Consider the following 18,594-nt stretch of genomic DNA (forward strand, 5'->3'; position numbering starts at 1 on the left):
ATTGATATTACAGCTGTAGGTTGAGCCATGACTATAATGTCCATCAACTGGCTTTGAGGTGGTGAGAAGGGTGTTGATTATTTGCAATTTAGGTGGAAACTCAGTCGCGTCATTGGTACATTTAAAAACCCGATTACGCAAAACAGGTGTCTATTATCAAATGATAGATGATTATCACATATCATATCATCTGACTGAAAGTCAATAGGTGTTCCCAGAAGAAACACCTACAATACAATAAAAATAATGCAACCCTAATCACTCCTTCTTGTTTCCTTCTGTAGAAACCCTGAGCAAACATCATATTCTTCCTCGTTCTATGCAGAGAAACCATTCTCTAAATATTTCCTGACTCTTTCGGACCATTTTCTGTGCAAGGATGTGTCTTTCAGGAAGTTATTATTTCCTCTCTCAGGGAGTTGTTGTGTAAGCAGCCTGTCTGAGCAGAAGGCTACAGTGTGTCCTTTGGACACTGTTCACTGGGGCGGCGCAGGGCAAGAAGACATCAGCACTCAGAGCCTCAGACTGTAGCCTGTCAGAACAATGACTCTCTCAGATGGGCTAAGGGTGTTTATGTAGACATGTGTCAGCACTTGCCATGCATGTGTAAATATTTGAGTGTGTGTTGACAGTCCCACCAGCTCTTACATTTTCAGACTGTGTGCAGGTTTGTTGCACTGCCACCAGAACACGACCGAGCATTTTCAAGTCCATGTTTTGCATGGGCCTGCAGCATGCCAACTTCAGGAAGTGCAACACAAAACAACACTCAACATGATATCACATCTATGATTTGAAGTCTTATGAACCTGGTGAAAGGATTGATATGTTCTCTAGCAACAATGAACTATCTTGAAATGTATTGTTCAACACTTTATCAGCCAGAGTAAACAGTTCCTGGTAATGAGTTACTCTTTAAGAGCGCTCTTTTATGTTTCATCACGTACCTATATTGATTCTTCATCAGGGAATATCTTAGTGTCAGTTTCACATTCTGTGTTTACTTTGCTTATCGTCATGGTAATATAGATAAATAACCAACAACTGGGAAATATAGGGATGGTTCCTCATTGCTGGACTGATGTTAGTGTCTGGAGAATGAATGACTTCAATAAAAGGTTTCTGTGTTCTGTTTAGGAAAACTTCAAGGACATGTCTTTTCATTAAATATATATTCCAAAATGACATTACTTTCTAGTGCCATATTCTCTATGGAAAGAGTGACACTACAATATATAATCAGACATTTTTCCTGATTTCATGAAAGCCTTTGATTGGATCAATTGAGATCTTTTTTGTTATGAGTTAATTTGCTCAGGTATTGATGGTAAATGTTGTAATGCCATCAGAGCCTTGATCAAAGACCTGTTTCCCTGTTGACAGTTTTCAGGACTTGATTTCCTCGTCCATTTGGGGTAAGGCAGGGTGATGTGCTCTCCCCCACTTTACTGACACTATGAATTTTGGTGTTTGTTATACGGCGTTGAATATGCTAGAACCTCAAATAAATGATCACATCAAAGAGATTATGACACAGAACCTTCTGCAACAAATTAATCTAAAGTGGTCTCTTTGTATCCAGTTATGAACGGGGCACATTTGGATTCATAAAATAGAGTGATACTGTACACACACTCCATGGACAGTGACTTACCGAGTCTCGATCTCAAATCTCTTATAGATAGTTTCACAACACATTATGTAAACAACAGCCTATGACTAACGGTACTCATCTTTCATAATGAGATGTGTTATTTATTCCACCACATCATTACCCAGAAACTAAGATTTCCCAGAGGGAACCTGAAAACTGAGCTTCCTTTGTAAGAAAATCTATTTTTAGACTTTCCACACACCTTACAAGATGCCACTGTTTTTGTGTCACCATGACGTTGAATTATGTCAAGTTTCTAACTTCCTTCCAGGATTGCAGCTCCTGATCTGAACCCTGACTCACACCTCAAGACATAAAGCTTCCTAGCATAGAAATCATTGTGTCAGCATTCATTAAAGTGTTACTTACTTGTAAAACTTGCAATTTTGTTCATTTCTGGGGCTCTAGGGATGACAGTGTGAGTCAGTCAGTCAGTCCAACACTGTAGTTTTAAACAAAACACCTTCCTAAACTAATGACATTCCCATCAGCCATGCTACCTGTTTGGTGCTAAAAGGCAGACGCTGATAATGTGCAAAACTAAGATTTGGGAAAATCGAAAGGCATTATACCACAAACCACTACATTAAATAAAAAAGACACAAAGTACACAGGTCCCTTATATAAAATGTAATTAAAAGAGAGGGCAGAGGTCCCTGTAAGATACATGGGATACAGCAAATGTACACTCTTCATGTACAGTGACGTGAGATACCGTCTGATATAAAACAATTTTTTTATTAAGGTGACATCTTGTCATTGTTAGTTATATCACCGTTATGTGAGGAAGCACCTGTTGCAACAATCACTCAACTGTAACAAAAAAACATACCATTGAAGTTAACTCAGATCAGCTATCAAAAGAGAGTGTTATTCAATCCACCACACCATTACCCAGAAACTCAAATCTCTCAAACTAAAAAAACTGAGCTTCCTCAATTCCTCAAGAATTACAGTGTCCGGATGTCCGGCTCTTACATAAACTCACCTTTGAAAAATAAAACTAAAATAAAACTGTTGATTTTTTTCCCAACTCATCAAATACCATCAGTTTCAGACAGAGGCCGAGCCGACCTACAATCCCAAAGCGTCAGTATTCGATGAGTTTGGAAACCCAAAGTGACAGTATCACTATCTTACCAACAGCAGCTGCAGGGTTGGCACAGGTGTGACAACCAGCAAGAGAAGCAACTGGTCATTTTAAAACAATACTGGTGGCTCCTCACGAGGGTAGCCTAGCTTCTATAGCATCAGTTGTATCAGGACGGGAGAGTATATTTATTTGAAAGAAGAGCAAAGAACAGCACAGTTCATTTTTCTTACATAACATGTTAAGTAAGGAGTCACCTGTTGCTATACTGTCTCAGTTCTGATAATAAACCACGTGTCAAGGAAGTTCTCAGATTGGCTATCATAACAGATGTGTAATTTAATCCGCCGCACCATTACTCGGAAACTCAAATCTACCGCAAGATGCGTGAAAACTGAGCTTCCTTTGTAAAAAGAAATTCCAATCAGAAGAATTTCCTCACTTACACAATGTCACCCTTTAGTTAGTGCCACCATGACGTTTGATTATTTCAGGTTTCCAACCGCTTGTTCAGAATTGCAGCTCCTTATCTGAACCTATCTTCACAATACAAGATATAACGTTTCTTAGAAAGGAAAGCAAATGTCGCCACTGAGGAAGGTTGACTTGAAACTTATGTCAGCTCTCATCAAATTGTCTACTTACATAATTACTTTGTGACAACCGTGCAATTTTCTTTTTTACTTGTTAACTTGGATGACTGGGGAGGACAGTGTGAGTCAGTCAGTCAGTCCAACAACTTGAGATACCATCTGATATAAAACAATTGTTTTATTAAGGTGACATCTCGTCATTGTTAATTATGTCACCATTGTGTGAGGAAACGCCTGTTGCAATAATCACTCAACTGTAACAATAAAAACATACCACTGAGGTTAACTCAGATCAGCTATCAAAGGAGAATGTTATTTAATCCACCACACCATTACCCAGAAACTCAAATGTCTCGGAAGAACCTGAAAATTGAGCTTCCTCGGTTACTCAAGAATTACAATGTCCGGATGTCCGGCTCTTACATAAACTCACCTTTGAAAAATAAAACTAAAATAAAACAGATAGTTGATTTTTCAGTCTCATTCCCAACTCATCAAATACCATCAGTTTCAGACAGAGGCCAAGCCGACCTACAAACCCAAAGCGTCAGTATTCGATGAGTTTGGCACAGAACTCTTATATAAAACTTAATTTAAAGAGAGGGCAGAGGTCCCTGTAAGATACATGGGATACAGCAAATGTACATTCTCCATGTACAGTGACCTGAGATACCATCTGATATAAAACAGTTGTTTTATTTAGTGTCTTGTTATTGTTAGTTTTGTGACCATTATGTGGGGAAGCGCTTGTTGCAATAGTCACTCAACTGTAAAAAAAAAATAAATAAATAAATAAATAAAACATACCATTAAAGTTTACTTTAGCTATCAAAACAGAGTGGTATTTAATCCACCACACAATTACCCAGAAACTCAAATCTATCGGAAGAACCTGAAAATTGAGCTTCCTCAATTTCTCAAGAATTACAGTGTCTGGATTTCAGGCACAAAAATAAAACACAGTGATTTACTTTCAGACAGAGGCCGACACAAACTACAACCGCAAAGCTCTTGGAAACCCAAAGCAACTATATCACTATCTTACCAACAGTCAGCACTAGCAAGATTTCATTGGAGGGATCCATTTTGTGCCAGGTGAACAGAACATCAGTGCAAGATTGTAGATTGTAGATTTCACCACAAAACCGCAAAACTGATGACATTCCCATTAGCCTAAGAGATGAGCTTAGTGCTGATTAGCAAATGTTAGTATGTTTACGTGCAAAATTAAGACTATTGAAAATGGTAGACATTATAGCAAAAACCATTATATCAAATAAAAACGGTAACTATCATGGATGGCACCAGGATTTTTTCCCTGCCAGTGCTGAGGTGGGTGACCAACACATGGGGGGCTCAGAAAATTGTCAATTAGAATGACTTCAGAGTTACTTTATTTGGAAATATTGAGTTTTTTATTGTGCTTGCGTTGCGACAATATCAACAGAGTAGCTACATTCAAAATGCAACAATTAAAAGTCAATTTGTTGCAAATGCATAATCACAGAACAGTGCATTTGTAATAATGTTCGGATGTTGGATATGAAAATGCCAGAGACTAAGTTAGTAATATCCATAGTGCAGCTACAATAAAAAGTGGGTGCAATACTACATCTTTAATGAGGAAAACATGAGTTATCCTCAATTAGCTGCAGTGATCCTCTAGTAGCAGCTAATGTGAGGGCATCCTCTGTGCGATTTTATGCAGAACGATTTTTTCCCCCAAAAAAACTGATTCTTAAAAAGAGAGAAAAGACAGAGCACTGTCAGGTCCATCAGTGACACCTGAACCAAGTGAGTTTTGTGCACATCATATGAACTGTGCTGGTATGTTGTTGAATACCTAGTGGTGCCTGATGGCAGCTAAGTTATGAACATAAAAACAATGTCCTCTGTGGTCTTTTAAAAAAAGAGGATCATCGTTGGTCAAGTATTTTCTTCCCCTATCAACGGCCTCACTGCTGCCTGTGGCCCTGTGCCTGTAATGCAGTCAGGGATCAGATGTGGAAAATAATGACTAGTTATGAACTTTTAAATAGTTTTTTATGTATAATGATTAACATCTGTTAATCAATGTAGTGACATTCCCATCAGCCTTAGTAATGTGTTAGCAACATGCTCACGTACAAATCTAAGATCTGTGAAAATGGTAAACATTAAACATCCCTGTTTTAACATTGTCACTGTGAGCATGTGAACATGCTGATGTTAGCATTTAGCTCAAAGCAGTGCTGGGCCCAATCGCAGCCTCACAGAGCCACTAGTGTGACCAATAACTACAAACTAAAAGTTGAAATGACAGTACAAGTGAGGTCACGTTAGCTGCTCAGTTGTTTTGTTTTTCCTTCCTTCTGTCTCTCTTTGTTTACTGAACCTATCAATTGTCAACTTTTGAATGCTACTATTGAATCTTCAAATGTATCTATTAAAACTTACACTACTGGTGACGTCATTATTTTGCTTTTATACACAACATCAGTCAATTTCATTGTTTCTTTTCACAGATTTATTCAGCACAAGATTGTTTAAATACATACAGCAACATGAGACTTTTGTGTTCCACCTTAAAATGAGCATAAATGCTTAAATCAATGTTAAAAATGTTAACACACGGTATAATTTAAATGAATAGATACATATCAATACAATCATTTACTATTTACAAGTCATTTCATAAAAATATTTGGATTTTCTTATAACTAAACATATATCCAAATTATTTTGTATTTGTTATTCTGTTGTAACATTTGCCAAAACCTCCACAGTTATACACACTGACAAACACTAATTCACTAGCTTTCATTCCGTTTTTCTCATATTGTTTATCAAGAGTCCCTGAGCTCACTGAGGGAGGCCGATCTTTTAGGGAACCAGGCACAAGGAGGCTCTCTGAAGAAACGAGGTAGGAGACAATCACACCATGGCACTTTTCACTCTGTCAAAGATCTGTCGGACTTTTACTGCAGGGACACAGCCTTCTCTCACAATGGTGATGGTTCCTGTGAAAAGAGGGTGACAGGCTTGAGTTAGATTCTGTTAAAACATAAAAAGAGAAAATGCAATGGGGATATTTTTGCATTTTACCTTCATCAATCTTTAGGCAGTTGACCACGGTGGAAGCAACAACTTCATTTGAGTTCCCGTCACACAGAACACCTTGGATCTTGTGTCCCAGTCGACTGTGGCAAACGAGATGGTAGGAGAGGGTGTGTGACTGAATGTGCATGTAGTCGCTATCAATTAACAAATTAACAACATATATTGTGATAGATGACGCTTTCCACACGAGGACGTGAGCAGAGCAGAGTTCTGTGAAGAGACACTTACTTGATGACCATGCTGTGGTGGGTGCTGTCTGGCTCTCCGCTGGGATTGGCTGAGGTAATAGCGAGGGGTCCAGTGATGTCACACAGGTGGCCGGTCACTGTGTGGTCAGGGACGCGGATCATGATGCTGTCCTTGGTACCAACACGGTCATAAGCTGGGCCCACTCCTACAAAAGATTAATTAAATGTAAGGTGAATATGTCAATGATATTTATGTAAAATAAACTGAACTAGTTCAGTTTATCAAATTGACCCCAGTAGCACAGATTTTAAGCTGCTATCAACAGTTTACCTAGTTTGAGGAGCCAGTCTCCTTTGCTGACGATGCAGCTGATGCCTCCTGGATACACATTCTTCATAAACTCCCAGAGCAGAGGACTAAAGGGAGGCTTTGCTGCCACCAGCTGCTCCACACTGGAGATGCAAATACAGACAGGCTTCTCTGCTGGTCTGTCCTGGGTGAGGTCACAGATAGCAGGTTGGTGAGTTTCACAACAAAGAAAATATTTTAATCAGCTTTTAATTATCTTTTTTTTCTTACTTTAATATTGTAGATTTTCTCTATAGCTTGAGGATTCTTGCAGGAGGCAGCCAGGGCATACACAGTGTCTGTGGGAATACCACACACTGCCCCTTCACCCAGAAGGCCAGCAATCTTCAGGAGACTGCTGGTGAGTCGTGAATCAACTGCAGGGCAGGGTAGCTCTGGAGCAGAATCCTGTTTCACTTTCTCCTGAGATGGGACACAGGGGGAGGGAAAACTCATTACTTAACACAATAGCTTCTTCTGTAGAACTGACAGAGGAATGCAAGAGGCATTTCCTGATTGGTTACCTTTATTATGGGAGGGCCCATAGGCAGAGATCTCTGTGAGAAGATGCAGTTCACCAGTGATGCAAGAGCTCCATATATGCAAATTATAGACAGTAGTGCAAGCATGGCCACTGAAAATACATAAACAGAATGCAGCGGTTAGCAGGTACTCTGGTGACATGTAGCCCCTATTTGTTTAGAGAATGAATTCAACAGGTGTTCTTACATGTTGCACCTTCAAGTTTTTCTTTTTAAAGTGCTACCCAAGAGGCTTTTTGTGCACTTACTCTCTAGTTCATACGGCAGTCGCTGCAGAGTGGAAAGCAGGAAACAGACCAGAACAACCTCCATGACCACTGTTAGAAACAGCAGAACCAGGTTCCTGTACGCAGCTGACAAACAATGGAAAGAATGAAAATGAAATGAAAACAAGCTCAAAACCGAACATAATAAAGTATGCTAATTTAAAAGTAATCTTGTCAGTCTTACCAATCAACATAAGGAACGCATTAATGACCAGGAGAGCAATGGCCCCTGCAGTAAAAGCGTAGGCTGCCTCTGTGGAAATCTGAAGCAGGTTCCCTGAAGAGAAAAACTGAGATCAGACTTTTGTGTAATTCAGTCAGAACAAGTCTCCATTTGAAACATGTTTGTGCTGACATACCTGCAAACCTAAACCAGGTCCAGGTTGCCCATACTGCTACATAGATGGATGAGATGACTGACCCAAACCGGCCACCTCCTGTGACTTGCAGCCGGCTGACATAGGCCTGGATGATGGCTCCAGAGATGAGGACCCAAGGGACAGTCAGATGAAGGAAGGCAGGATTCAAACTAAAAAATCTTGCATGAAGAGCTGAGAGAGCTGCAACCCCATTTGTAAGGTAGAACAGGGCGTCTGAAGCTTGGTCAGTTTGGGGCAGCGCATTCTGGTCTCCTTGCTTGGCCCTGCTGCAACTCAAAACCTTCTTCAACTGCTCTGTAGAGACGGGCTGCGGTCCTACAGGGATTAGAGACTTCTCTGCTATGGTGTTGATAAGACGTGAGAAGGTACCATACAGAGAGGCTGCGGTGAACAGGGAGCAAGCTACACCAAAGAAGATGTAGTATCCCTGGAGAGGGATCTGGGGGATTGTTGAGACTGTGAGCAGAACAAACAGCATGTTGTGGATCAATTCCAGGACATCTGTGTTCAGGCTTCCAACACAGAGCACCAAGCCTGCAGTCACAAAGAACCAATCTCCAACCATTGCTTTCCTGCCTGAGACCAATTCACTGTCCTCCACGAGCAGAACAGATAGCACAAACTCATCCCAAGCCTTGATGAGCCAATACGTGGCATGAAGGCCAAACTTAGTGGTGTGGTAGCAATCTTGGCGCAGATGGGCATAGTAGCTGGAGAACAGCTGGGCAACCGCAATGATTGAGACCCATGCAGATCCCAACCCAAAGGACTTCATGTACCCAAAGCTGTAGAACGCAAAGATGAAGGCAGCAATGGTGTCAGAGAAGAAACCTAAGGCCATGGGCTCTGCGTACTTTGTGTTTTTCTTCTTCTCTTGGCCAATGCTCTTGGCACTTCCTGAATTGGGGGTCCCTAGCAGGAGCACATTAAAGAGTGGGGTACCGAAGCCTTTGAGGACTAGACGTTGAGTCAGACCTTTGGCGAGCAATGCAGCTGAACCATAGATGGCAAAAAGAAGAATGAGCAACTCAAGAACTCCAGAGACCACAAGAGCCCAGGAGCTAGCTACAAGACCTACTGCTTCAAAAATTAATGTGGCTGTGATGGCCCCGAAGACAAACGGCATGATATAGTTGACTGTGGCAGAGCAGAAGGCGAGCAGAAAGGAGAGGAAGATATAGGGGACCAGACCGGCAATCGCGGACTCTTTCACGGACAGGAATAAATGGCTAATTGGGATCTCTGTGGTGGCATTCGAAGATATGTTGCTAGTCATGTTAGTGGACAGGGACAAATTGTTTATCATCTGCTGTGGCATAAACACTGTGATAGGAGTTTCAGGTAAGGCACCAAAGTAGATTCGGGTGGCACCAAAACTGCCCCACAGAGCCGCATAGCCGATGAAGGCAGTGCCACTCAAGTGATCGTATTTTCTAAAGGAAAGCAGTCCAGCCACCAGTTGGCATATGCCACCGATCAGGATGAGATGAACACCTTTAAAAAAAACCATGGAATTTAAATTACTAAGACAATTCTATATTACATTTTACCACATTATTTTAGCAGACACCTTAAAAGTTTTACCTGCAAGTATGTTCTCCACGCCCACTGGCGCAATACCAGTGCGTGCAGTATTGAAGTTCTGTAGAAGCACGAGGAACGCACTGATCCCGTTGGACAGAATGCCTAACACTCCTGGTTCACCATAGAAACTGGCTGGAAACCCATCCAAAGATGCCATAGTGTCTTTGTTGTCAGTCTGTAGTTTCACTGAGACATTGAAACAAATGATACAGGAAACATGAGAATGAATGCATACATACATGTACAACTCCCATGAAGCTGTGCAAAACATACATAAGAACAAAATGTGATCATTTTCGATACCTTTTTGACATACAATCAATTAAAAACAGTGCAAAGACAATATTTTTAATGTTGTATCTCATCAACTTTATTGTTGTTGTTTTTTAAATATATGCTAATTCTGAATTAAATATCAGCAAATTTCAAATAAGCTGGGACAGGAAAGTTGTGGAAATGTTTTTAAAAATAACACCTGTTTGGAACATTCCACATAAATGTGGTCATATGTTACAGGTGATAGTGTCATGATTTGGTATGAAAGAGGCATCCTCAAAAGGCTCAGTCATTCACAAGCCAATAAACACAGTTCATTACCCAAAATGTTTAATCCCAAATTGACTGTAGAAAAATTACAGTGTTGCTAAATTATGAATGCAATACATCGTCCAAGTTATTTGCAGACAAAGAAGTCACTGTTTGTGGATGGACAGCACAACTTGACTTTCTCAGTCTCAGGAAAGCTGACCACATACAGCAAAATTGCCTTAGTGCTTTCTATTTGTAGAGCATTGTATAAAAGACAAAAAGTCACTTATAAAAATATCAAATTTAAGGAATATAAATACACCATAAAGCATAGACAGTGACTGTTATGTGGTCGGGCTCTTTTCTGTCTCATCTCTTTAAACATTCTCAGCTGAAAGGATTCAGCCCTGCCCAGTCAAAGGTTCACACAGAATCAGGACACAGAGCAGAGTAGCTGTATTCAACTCTCCTGCTCCGATCCTGAACAGATCTCATAAATACCTTTACAATGTATCAAAGAGTATCTTTTCAACTCCTTTTAGATATTAAGCCCATGCATTTTAAAGGCTCTGCTTTTTTCCAGTTAGTAATAAAGAAAATTAAAGAGTCTTACCTGGTGAAGACGCTCAGACAGATGAACTGTTGCTCTGAAGCAGAGATGAAAGTTTGTCATAAATAAGGCCTGAGTGGTGGGTGTAGGAGGAGTTGAAAATTCCCCCACATTATCCTTACAGTGTGCAACCTGAGAGGTGACATCACCGCTCCCTACCTGAGATAACAAATCACCACTCCTTCCCCCTCCCTTTGTGGCAGACGTGATGCTGGTAATGCCAATGATGATGTTGACGATGACCACTGTGGAAATCCCTCCTTAATCTGATATGTTTTTTCTTTTGAATATTTATGTGCTTCCCTGTTCCTCCCAGGTCAGTATCAGCAGCCATTGTGAGCCCTTGACTATATAAAGTCAGGTACTCTGAATCAAAGCATCAGCATCCTTCACAAGCTGTTGACTGCAAGCCTCCTGCGTCAAAGAGAAAGAAAAGGGAAGAACAAGAGAAAACACTGACTGCCACCATGATCTCCACATTACAGGTAAAGACTTATTTATTATAGTTCTTTGTGCCTTAGACTCTAACTAAGGGCATACATCTTGTCATTGTCTGAGTAGGTCAGTTATAAATTATCTGATTAAGTGGTATGGAAGAATTTATAACAGAACTCTTGTTAAATGTTACAGCACCCGCTCAGCAGCACAATAGCTCTTTGAAAAGGGAAAAACAGGCTGAGTAACATTCATTTAAGTGATCTAATCCCCACCAAAGGGTGGTTTGATTAGATGTGAGTCTGACGAAGAAAAGGGAGGAGGTCACTGCATGTGCTCACTATCTGTAATAGATTTAAGATTTAATATAAAAAAAAAAAAAAGAAAGAAAAAGAAAGATATTCTGTATTTTTTTGTCCTGCAGAAAACCGTCAGACCAGTGTGGGCTGTCAGAGGGCTTCATAAATCTGCAGTGGAAGGTAAATTTAACTTTTTGGTACACTCAACTTTATTCAGACCTCTTGTCCGAACACAAGAAGACGTATTGCTCTCAGCCTCAGCTGTTGCAACATTTCTCCTCCACTCACTCCTGACCTCCTTCCTTCTTTCCACTCACCTCTTGATCCTTCCACCTGCAGTCCTGAAGCACCCAGCCCCTGAGGACACAGTCACGGCCAGCTATGGGAAGTTCATCAGTGAAGTAAAGCCTCAGCACTTGTCCTCCCTGGTGCTCCAGCGCAGCAAGAGAATGGTGCTCGACAGCATCGGAGTTGGTCTGATCGGCAGCACGACAGAAGTGTTTGAACTGGCCCTGCAGCACTGCCAGGTGAGTGTGACACAGAGGAAAGAAGAAAAAAAAGTTTCTACGGTCTACAGTTTGATATGAGGCAATAAGACAGATGAAAGTAATTGCGTGACCTTATACAAACAGTAGCCGTGAGTCTGTGCAACAGCTGCTTGTGGACAGATGAGACGAGGGTGTAAAAGATCACAGGTTATTATTATACTGAATGTGTGGTGACCTTTTTTCACAAAATGACTGTGTTTGGCATGTTTCAACTGAAGGGTGACATGTCAGAGCTTAAAGTTCATTTTTTGATGACACTTCAAAGTGTAAAAAAAAACACTGCTGTGACGACGCTCTGTGTTTACCCATCTCTGTCTCTTCCCCTGCAGCTCATGTATGCTGCTGACGACATCAGCTCTGTGTATGGACGTAGGGGCACAAGGCTCTCCCCGACACTGGCGGCCTTCGTCAATGGAGTGGCGGTGAGTGGAATTAGGCGGAACGAATGGGTCACCACTGCCCCCAGTACACCAGACAATTTAAGAACCCTTTACCACCGCCAAATTGCATCTATTTTATACTCTGCTATGGCACTGTCTGGGCTTCAAAACACTCGACTCCACTTTACCCCTCTGTGGAAATTTCCAACATTATGTCCGCAAACATTGCTTGGCTTCCATCCCTAAAGGAGCCACCAGGATGTCAATAAAAGGATGTCGAGTAAGCAGATGTTAGTAGAGTGCTAAACTGCAGCCAGTTGTAAACATGTTTTTAACTAGTGTAATTGCATGAAGCATAGAAACATCATGTTCTCGCTTGCAGCCCTTACTATTAATGTGTCTTCTTTTATGCAGACTCACTCCATGGACTTTGATGATACATGGCACCCTGCCACTCATCCCTCAGGAGCAGTCCTTCCTGCTGTGTTAGCGCTCAGTGACATGATGCCTGCTAACGGCAAACCTAGTGGCCCGGACTTCCTGCTGGCATTCAATGTGGGCATTGAAATCCAAGGCCGCCTGATGAGGTTCTCTAATGAGGCTCGCAACATCCCTAAGAGGTGAGTGCTACAGAGCACAAGTCAAATTGAGTGTATGTACTGCCATTCATTGGCTAAGAGGGGCATTGCAGCAGGTTTTTGCACTTCACTGGATCTCCCCAGGTGATCACTTAACAGGTATAAAGCCAGATCCTTGTTGAAGAGGTTTTATTTATATTCTATGTGGAGGACAAGTATCCACACGAGTCTACAGAGATCCGTGTTTGACTCTGCTGATCTCTGCAGTGTGGTTTACAAGAGGGCCGGTGCAGCGTAACGTGCAGCCTCTCAGTGGTGTCAATGAGCTGTGAAAGGCGTGTTATTATGTTAATCTCAGGGATAGCAGAGGCTCTGTGGGTAGTGCTTGCACAATTAGCCAGTGGAGGTAAATATCACACAGGACTCCCTTTGGCAAGTGTTTACACCACGGCAAATGTCCCACCGCATTACTTGCTTGTTTATCAAATACTGAAATGAAAAGGTTTCCTTGAACACCCTTGAAAGAAGCTGTCTGAGCATGTGGAGAGTCACGTAAAAGAGTAGCTGTTTGTGCGGACACCTAACAAGAGCAAATCATTCAAAACACCTGACCAAAGTCTCTCTGGCTCTTCCCCTCTGTTTTTCCATCCCCAGGTTTCACCCTCCCAGTGTGGTGGGGACCATGGGGAGTGCAGCTGCCTGTGCTCGCCTCTTGTCTTTGAATCCCTCCCAGTGCAGTCATGCCTTGGCGATAGCTGCTTCTCTGTCTGGAGCCCCGATGGCTAATGCAGCCACTCAATCTAAACCCCTACACATTGGTAATGCCTCGCGTCTGGGGCTGGAGGCTGCTTTGCTGGCCTCCCGAGGCCTAGAGGCGAGTCCTCTGGTCCTGGATGCCGTAGCTGGCGTGGCTGGCTTCAGTGCTTTTTATGAAGACTATATGCCACAGCCTTTAGAGTCACCCCATGATGATGGCCATATGTTCCTGCTAGAGGAGCAGGACATGGGCTTCAAGCGCTTCCCCGCCCATCTGGGGATGCACTGGGTGGCAGATGCTGCAGCCTCGGTCCATAAAATTCTTGTGGGGTTCGGCCCTGGCACTGTCTCCCCAGCTCAAATCCAAGACATCCTGCTCAGAGTCCCCAAATCGAAGTACATCAACAGGCCTTTACCTGACTCTGAGCACGAGGCACGCCACTCTTTCCAGTTCAATGCTTGCACCGCTCTCCTGGATGGCGAGGTGACTGTGCAGTCATTCACGCCGGCTGCCATGACGCGCCCTGACCTCCACGCTCTGCTGAGCCGTGTTCGGGTGGAACATCCCCAGGACAACCCAGCTAATTTCGACCGCATGTATGGGGAAGTCCAGGTGACACTTCTTGACGGAGACATGTTGAGGGGACGCTGCGACACCTTCTACGGTCACTGGCGCAACCCGCTGACCAATGAAAGCCTGAGGAAGAAGTTCAGACACAACGCGGGAGCGGTGCTTGCCTCAGAGAAGGTTGAGCGTCTGATTGATGTGGTGGAGGAGCTGGACAGACTCGGGGACTGTAGGGCCCTTCTGTCACAGCTGCAGTGAACACAAACTGAACCTATGGTACATAAATACTAGGGGTGGTGAAAAAAATCGATTATTGATTAATCACGATTATAATATTGAAGATTATGATTCGATTATTAAATTTCCAAAAATCGATTTAAAAAAAAATATATATATATATATATATATATTTTTTTTTTTTTTTTTTTGAAAAAGTAATACAAACTGGAGTCCTCCTCTTACTGGCTTCCGCTACATGGTCCACAGTCTGGAGCCAATATATGTTATTCCATCTCAGAGCTTTTTCACACTTAAATCGATTCCAAATCTTTACAAGGAGACAAACCTTTCCGTGCAAGTGTCCCTCAACTCTGCTCACAGGGTAGCAATAACCTGTGATGCCTGGACATGTGACCGTTACAGCTCATTATGTCAGCAGTTAATGGAAGCTAATGTCCTGCGTACTTCAGACGAAAGCTATGGATGATAGCCACACAAGCGCAAATATGTGTGAGTTTCTCAAAGCAATGGCAGACGAGTGGGGAATAGATAAACACGCCCTGGTTCTCGTCACCAACAATGCTTCTAACATGAGTCCGGCTGCTGAGCTTGGCAGCTTTCTTTTAACAGTGAAACACTACATTCAAAACAAATTAAAAAATAATAATTTTGATATTACAGTTACACTTTACAATATTGAAGGTGCTGTGAGGTGTTACTCAAAAGATAAGTAAAATAATTCAGCAGCTGACTGATGATAAATGGAAGATCAATAATCGTTAATAATTGAAAATCTAATTGATAATCGTTAATAATAGAAAATCGATTTGTAATCGAATCGAGACTTCAATAATCGGAATCGAATCGAATCGGGAAATTGGGCCGATTAACCACCCCTAATAAATACATTATCAGATCTTTTACTTCAATAATTACAGGAAAATGTTTTGAAAATTACACATTTGTATACAAATCAGTTCAGGAAAATATTACAAAAAAAGCAGTTTACCAATTGCACTAGATGTTACACTCATACCCCTCTCTTACCGGTGCTGACAGAGCTGTGTCGGCAGATATTTATCTGATGTACATTTTGCTAAATTATTTTATTGCATTATTCCATGATATTTTATTTTACCAAGAAATTAAAGAATTGTAAAATGTGATCTTGTTACATTGCAAAGGGAAGATGAAGGAAGATTTACATATCTGAATATTTTCAAATATCAAAATTATTCATTGAAGTAGTGTAAGGTACTGTACTGTTTTAGTGCCAAACAATGGATTGTTGAAATGTAAAAAAAAATGTAAATGCCTGATGCTTGTAATGCAACAGAATTTCCTCTTTGACATTTTAACCTTTCATTGTACAAATGTAGCATTTTGTGTATGTGTTTATGTTTTAATAAAACTTACAAAAGAAATAGAAAATAAGAAGTTGTTCTTCCTCCTCTCATCTTCACATTCCCTTTTACAACCCTGCTTCCAAAAAAGTTTGGACGCTGTGAGACAAAAGCAGAACACAATGATTTGCAAATGCTTTCTGACCAATATTTAATCGAATACAGTACAAATACAAGACATTTATTACACAGATGAACTTAATTTTGTTCTGCAAATATACACTCACTCATTCACATTCTGAATTTGATTTCAGCAAACACCCTTAAAATTTGGGACAGATGCAACAAAAGATTTGGAAACTCTGGAATGTTTCAAAACCACCTGCTTGGAAGATTTTACAGGTATACAGGTTGATTGGTAACAGGTGATAGTAACATGACTGGGTATGAAAGGGGCATCATCAAAAGGCTCAGTTGTTCACAAGCAAGGTGAAGTTCACTACTTTTAAAAAACGGTGTTGGTAAATAGTCCAACAGTTAAAGAACAATGTCTCTCAATGCACTTTTTAGAAATTACCTTTATTAAACTTGAAGATCATTGAGGGCAGACCGTCATTAAAATAAGGTTAAACAAAAACATGCAATGCAAAAATAAGACCAGAAATTAAAATTAAGTATATAATTGCAGGTAATTTAAGAATTTGACCATCTATGATCCATAATGTCATTAAAGTGAAAGCTCTGCATGTAAGGTGGATGGTTGAAAACCGACACTGAACCTGTGACTTGTGACCTTTGATCCCTCATGTAGCACTGCATTAATTAACCACCATGATTGTATAAAGGATTTTACTACGTGGGCTCAGAAACACTTCAGAAAACAACTCTCTCGTTGTTGCATCTAGAAATCTACCATGCAGAGCAAGGACCGTATATCAACAGCATGCTGCTGACTTCTCTGGGCCCTATCTCACCAAGTGTCCTGTGGTCTGTCCACATTTCAATTTGTTTTTGGAACATCAACATCCACATTGCTACCACTGCAAAGTTTAAACACCGGCATCTGTGATGTTATGGGAATGTGTTAGTGACCATAGCAACTGAAAACACAAGATAAGGTGTTTCTGTATTGATCCCCCTCAGGAAAATGTTGCAGGTAACACAGCAGTACAGAGAGAAATAAGTAGCAAAACATGCACAAATGTGAAGGCACCAGTCATTATGAAAGGTACATACAGGTTTTAGAGCAACATATTCAGCCATCCAGAGAATGTCTTTATCAAGAACATCCCTTTTTATTCCAGCAGCACAATGCCAAGCCACATTCTGCATGTGTTACAACAGTTTGGCTTCACAGTAATAGAGTGTGGGAACTCGATGGCCTGTCTGGCGTCCCAACATGTCTCCCATTGAAAATGCGTGGTGCACAAAATACGAGACACCGGACTGTTGAGGAACTGAAGTTGGACACAAATCACGAAAGATAAAAAATCAAGTTGATAAGACACAGAGGGGAAAAGGAAGTTTTTCAAATCATGTTGCAGACATCACATTTTTAAATAAAAGAATAAAGTTTATCAGTATAATTACTTTTTCAAAGTGTCCATACATTTATTCAAACACACATTAAAAAATGAAAGCACCACGAAAGGTAGGAGAAATCATAATATGCTGTATTTCCTCGGAAGAAAAGATTCTGTGGAGCAAGTTTGTGCCTAACGAGGTCACACACTGCAGCACATTATTCTGTCATAAACTTAATCACTGCCAGTAAATCATTCAAAGCCAAGAGGATGTCTGCAGCCCTGTTTCCACGATAAAGGACATACATCACCTCAGTTTGCACAGTAATCAATGTCACTTTTATGCACACAGGTGTCAACAGAAACTATTAAGGTGGAGCAGTGTCAGGAAATGGAGTTGTTTTCCTCATTCCAGTGTGTGGTCCTGAAGTTAATGTGTGGCAAGACGTCAGCAGACACAAGTCTAAACAAGCCCTAATCAGTTGAGAAGACACCAGAAGAATAACATACAGTAATGATTATTAACACTGTTCATATATTACAGAGAGAGGACTACCAGACTTTATACACTCCTCTCTAATTCAGCTTTATCTATTCAGTATTCTTTGGAAATGTTTTGGGTGAAACGACATACCAACCATTGGGATCAGGAAGGTAAAAGAGGTTCATCGTTGTTGGAGCTGCATCAGATGAGATGATGCTGGAAACTTTGAACTGAACTTTAACAACAATTGTTAGTTAAAAGCAGGGAATCGATCGGCTGTATCCACAGTGTTTAAATACAAAGAAAAGGTCAGCACAATGTTCTCAGTGTTAACAGCAGACATTATATTGCTTAAATGAGCAAAGTGGCAGAGATTGCACTCTGGTTAGTGCTCTTTGCTCAGTGTTTTCGCTCTGAAGCCGGATTGATTACAGCTAACACAGATGAGTGAGCCGCAAAGACCAGAGTTCTCTAAAAGCCAATTAGACTAAACTATTGCTAAATTTTTCCCTTTAGTTTATTGGAGTTTTTATTATTACTAATATTGTTGTTTTTATTATTATTATTATTATTATTAT

General features: G+C 41.0%; 2 protein-coding genes across 2 annotated transcripts; one reads left to right on the forward strand and one right to left on the reverse strand.

Moving 5' to 3' along the window:
* Positions 1-5,866: 5,866 nt before the first annotated feature.
* On the reverse strand, positions 5,867-10,936 carry LOC115568472 (uncharacterized). Its single transcript, XM_030395779.1, has 11 exons — positions 10,887-10,936; positions 9,746-9,931; positions 8,141-9,655; positions 7,966-8,058; positions 7,764-7,868; positions 7,498-7,607; positions 7,205-7,396; positions 6,956-7,118; positions 6,665-6,830; positions 6,422-6,516; positions 5,867-6,336 (listed from the first exon to the last, which is right to left on the reverse strand). Exons 2-11 carry the CDS (start codon positions 9,900-9,902, stop codon positions 6,251-6,253), a joined length of 2,682 nt encoding a protein of 893 aa, XP_030251639.1. The 5' UTR covers positions 9,903-9,931; positions 10,887-10,936; the 3' UTR covers positions 5,867-6,250.
* A 336-nt stretch (positions 10,937-11,272) lies between these two features.
* Positions 11,273-14,742, forward strand: irg1l (immunoresponsive gene 1, like). The gene is made up of 6 exons (XM_030396966.1): positions 11,273-11,368; positions 11,743-11,797; positions 11,957-12,144; positions 12,495-12,587; positions 12,960-13,165; positions 13,778-14,742. Exons 1-6 carry the CDS (start codon positions 11,351-11,353, stop codon positions 14,703-14,705), a joined length of 1,488 nt encoding a protein of 495 aa, XP_030252826.1. The 5' UTR covers positions 11,273-11,350; the 3' UTR covers positions 14,706-14,742.
* The last annotated feature ends 3,852 nt before the right edge of the window (positions 14,743-18,594 follow it).

This window comes from Sparus aurata, chromosome 18 (genome assembly GCF_900880675.1).
Source record: "Sparus aurata chromosome 18, fSpaAur1.1, whole genome shotgun sequence".
Lineage (NCBI taxonomy): Eukaryota > Metazoa > Chordata > Actinopteri > Spariformes > Sparidae > Sparus > Sparus aurata.

What these genes read in the sequence shown, in the direction of transcription:
- LOC115568472 (XM_030395779.1), bottom strand. Translation starts at nt 9,902, where the DNA reads ATGGCATCTTTGGATGGGTTTCCAGCCAGTTTCTATGGTGAACCAGGA. An exon ending in CGTGGAGAACATACTTGCAG is followed by an intron (nt 9,656 to 9,745) that starts GTAAAACTTTTA and finishes TTTTTTTTAAAG; the next exon opens with GTGTTCATCTCATCCTGATC. An exon ending in CACCACAGCATGGTCATCAA is followed by an intron (nt 6,517 to 6,664) that starts GTAAGTGTCTCT and finishes CGTTTGCCACAG; the next exon opens with TCGACTGGGACACAAGATCC.
- irg1l (XM_030396966.1), top strand. An exon ending in TGGCCCTGCAGCACTGCCAG is followed by an intron (nt 12,145 to 12,494) that starts GTGAGTGTGACA and finishes CTTCCCCTGCAG; the next exon opens with CTCATGTATGCTGCTGACGA. An exon ending in CCTTCGTCAATGGAGTGGCG is followed by an intron (nt 12,588 to 12,959) that starts GTGAGTGGAATT and finishes TCTTTTATGCAG; the next exon opens with ACTCACTCCATGGACTTTGA.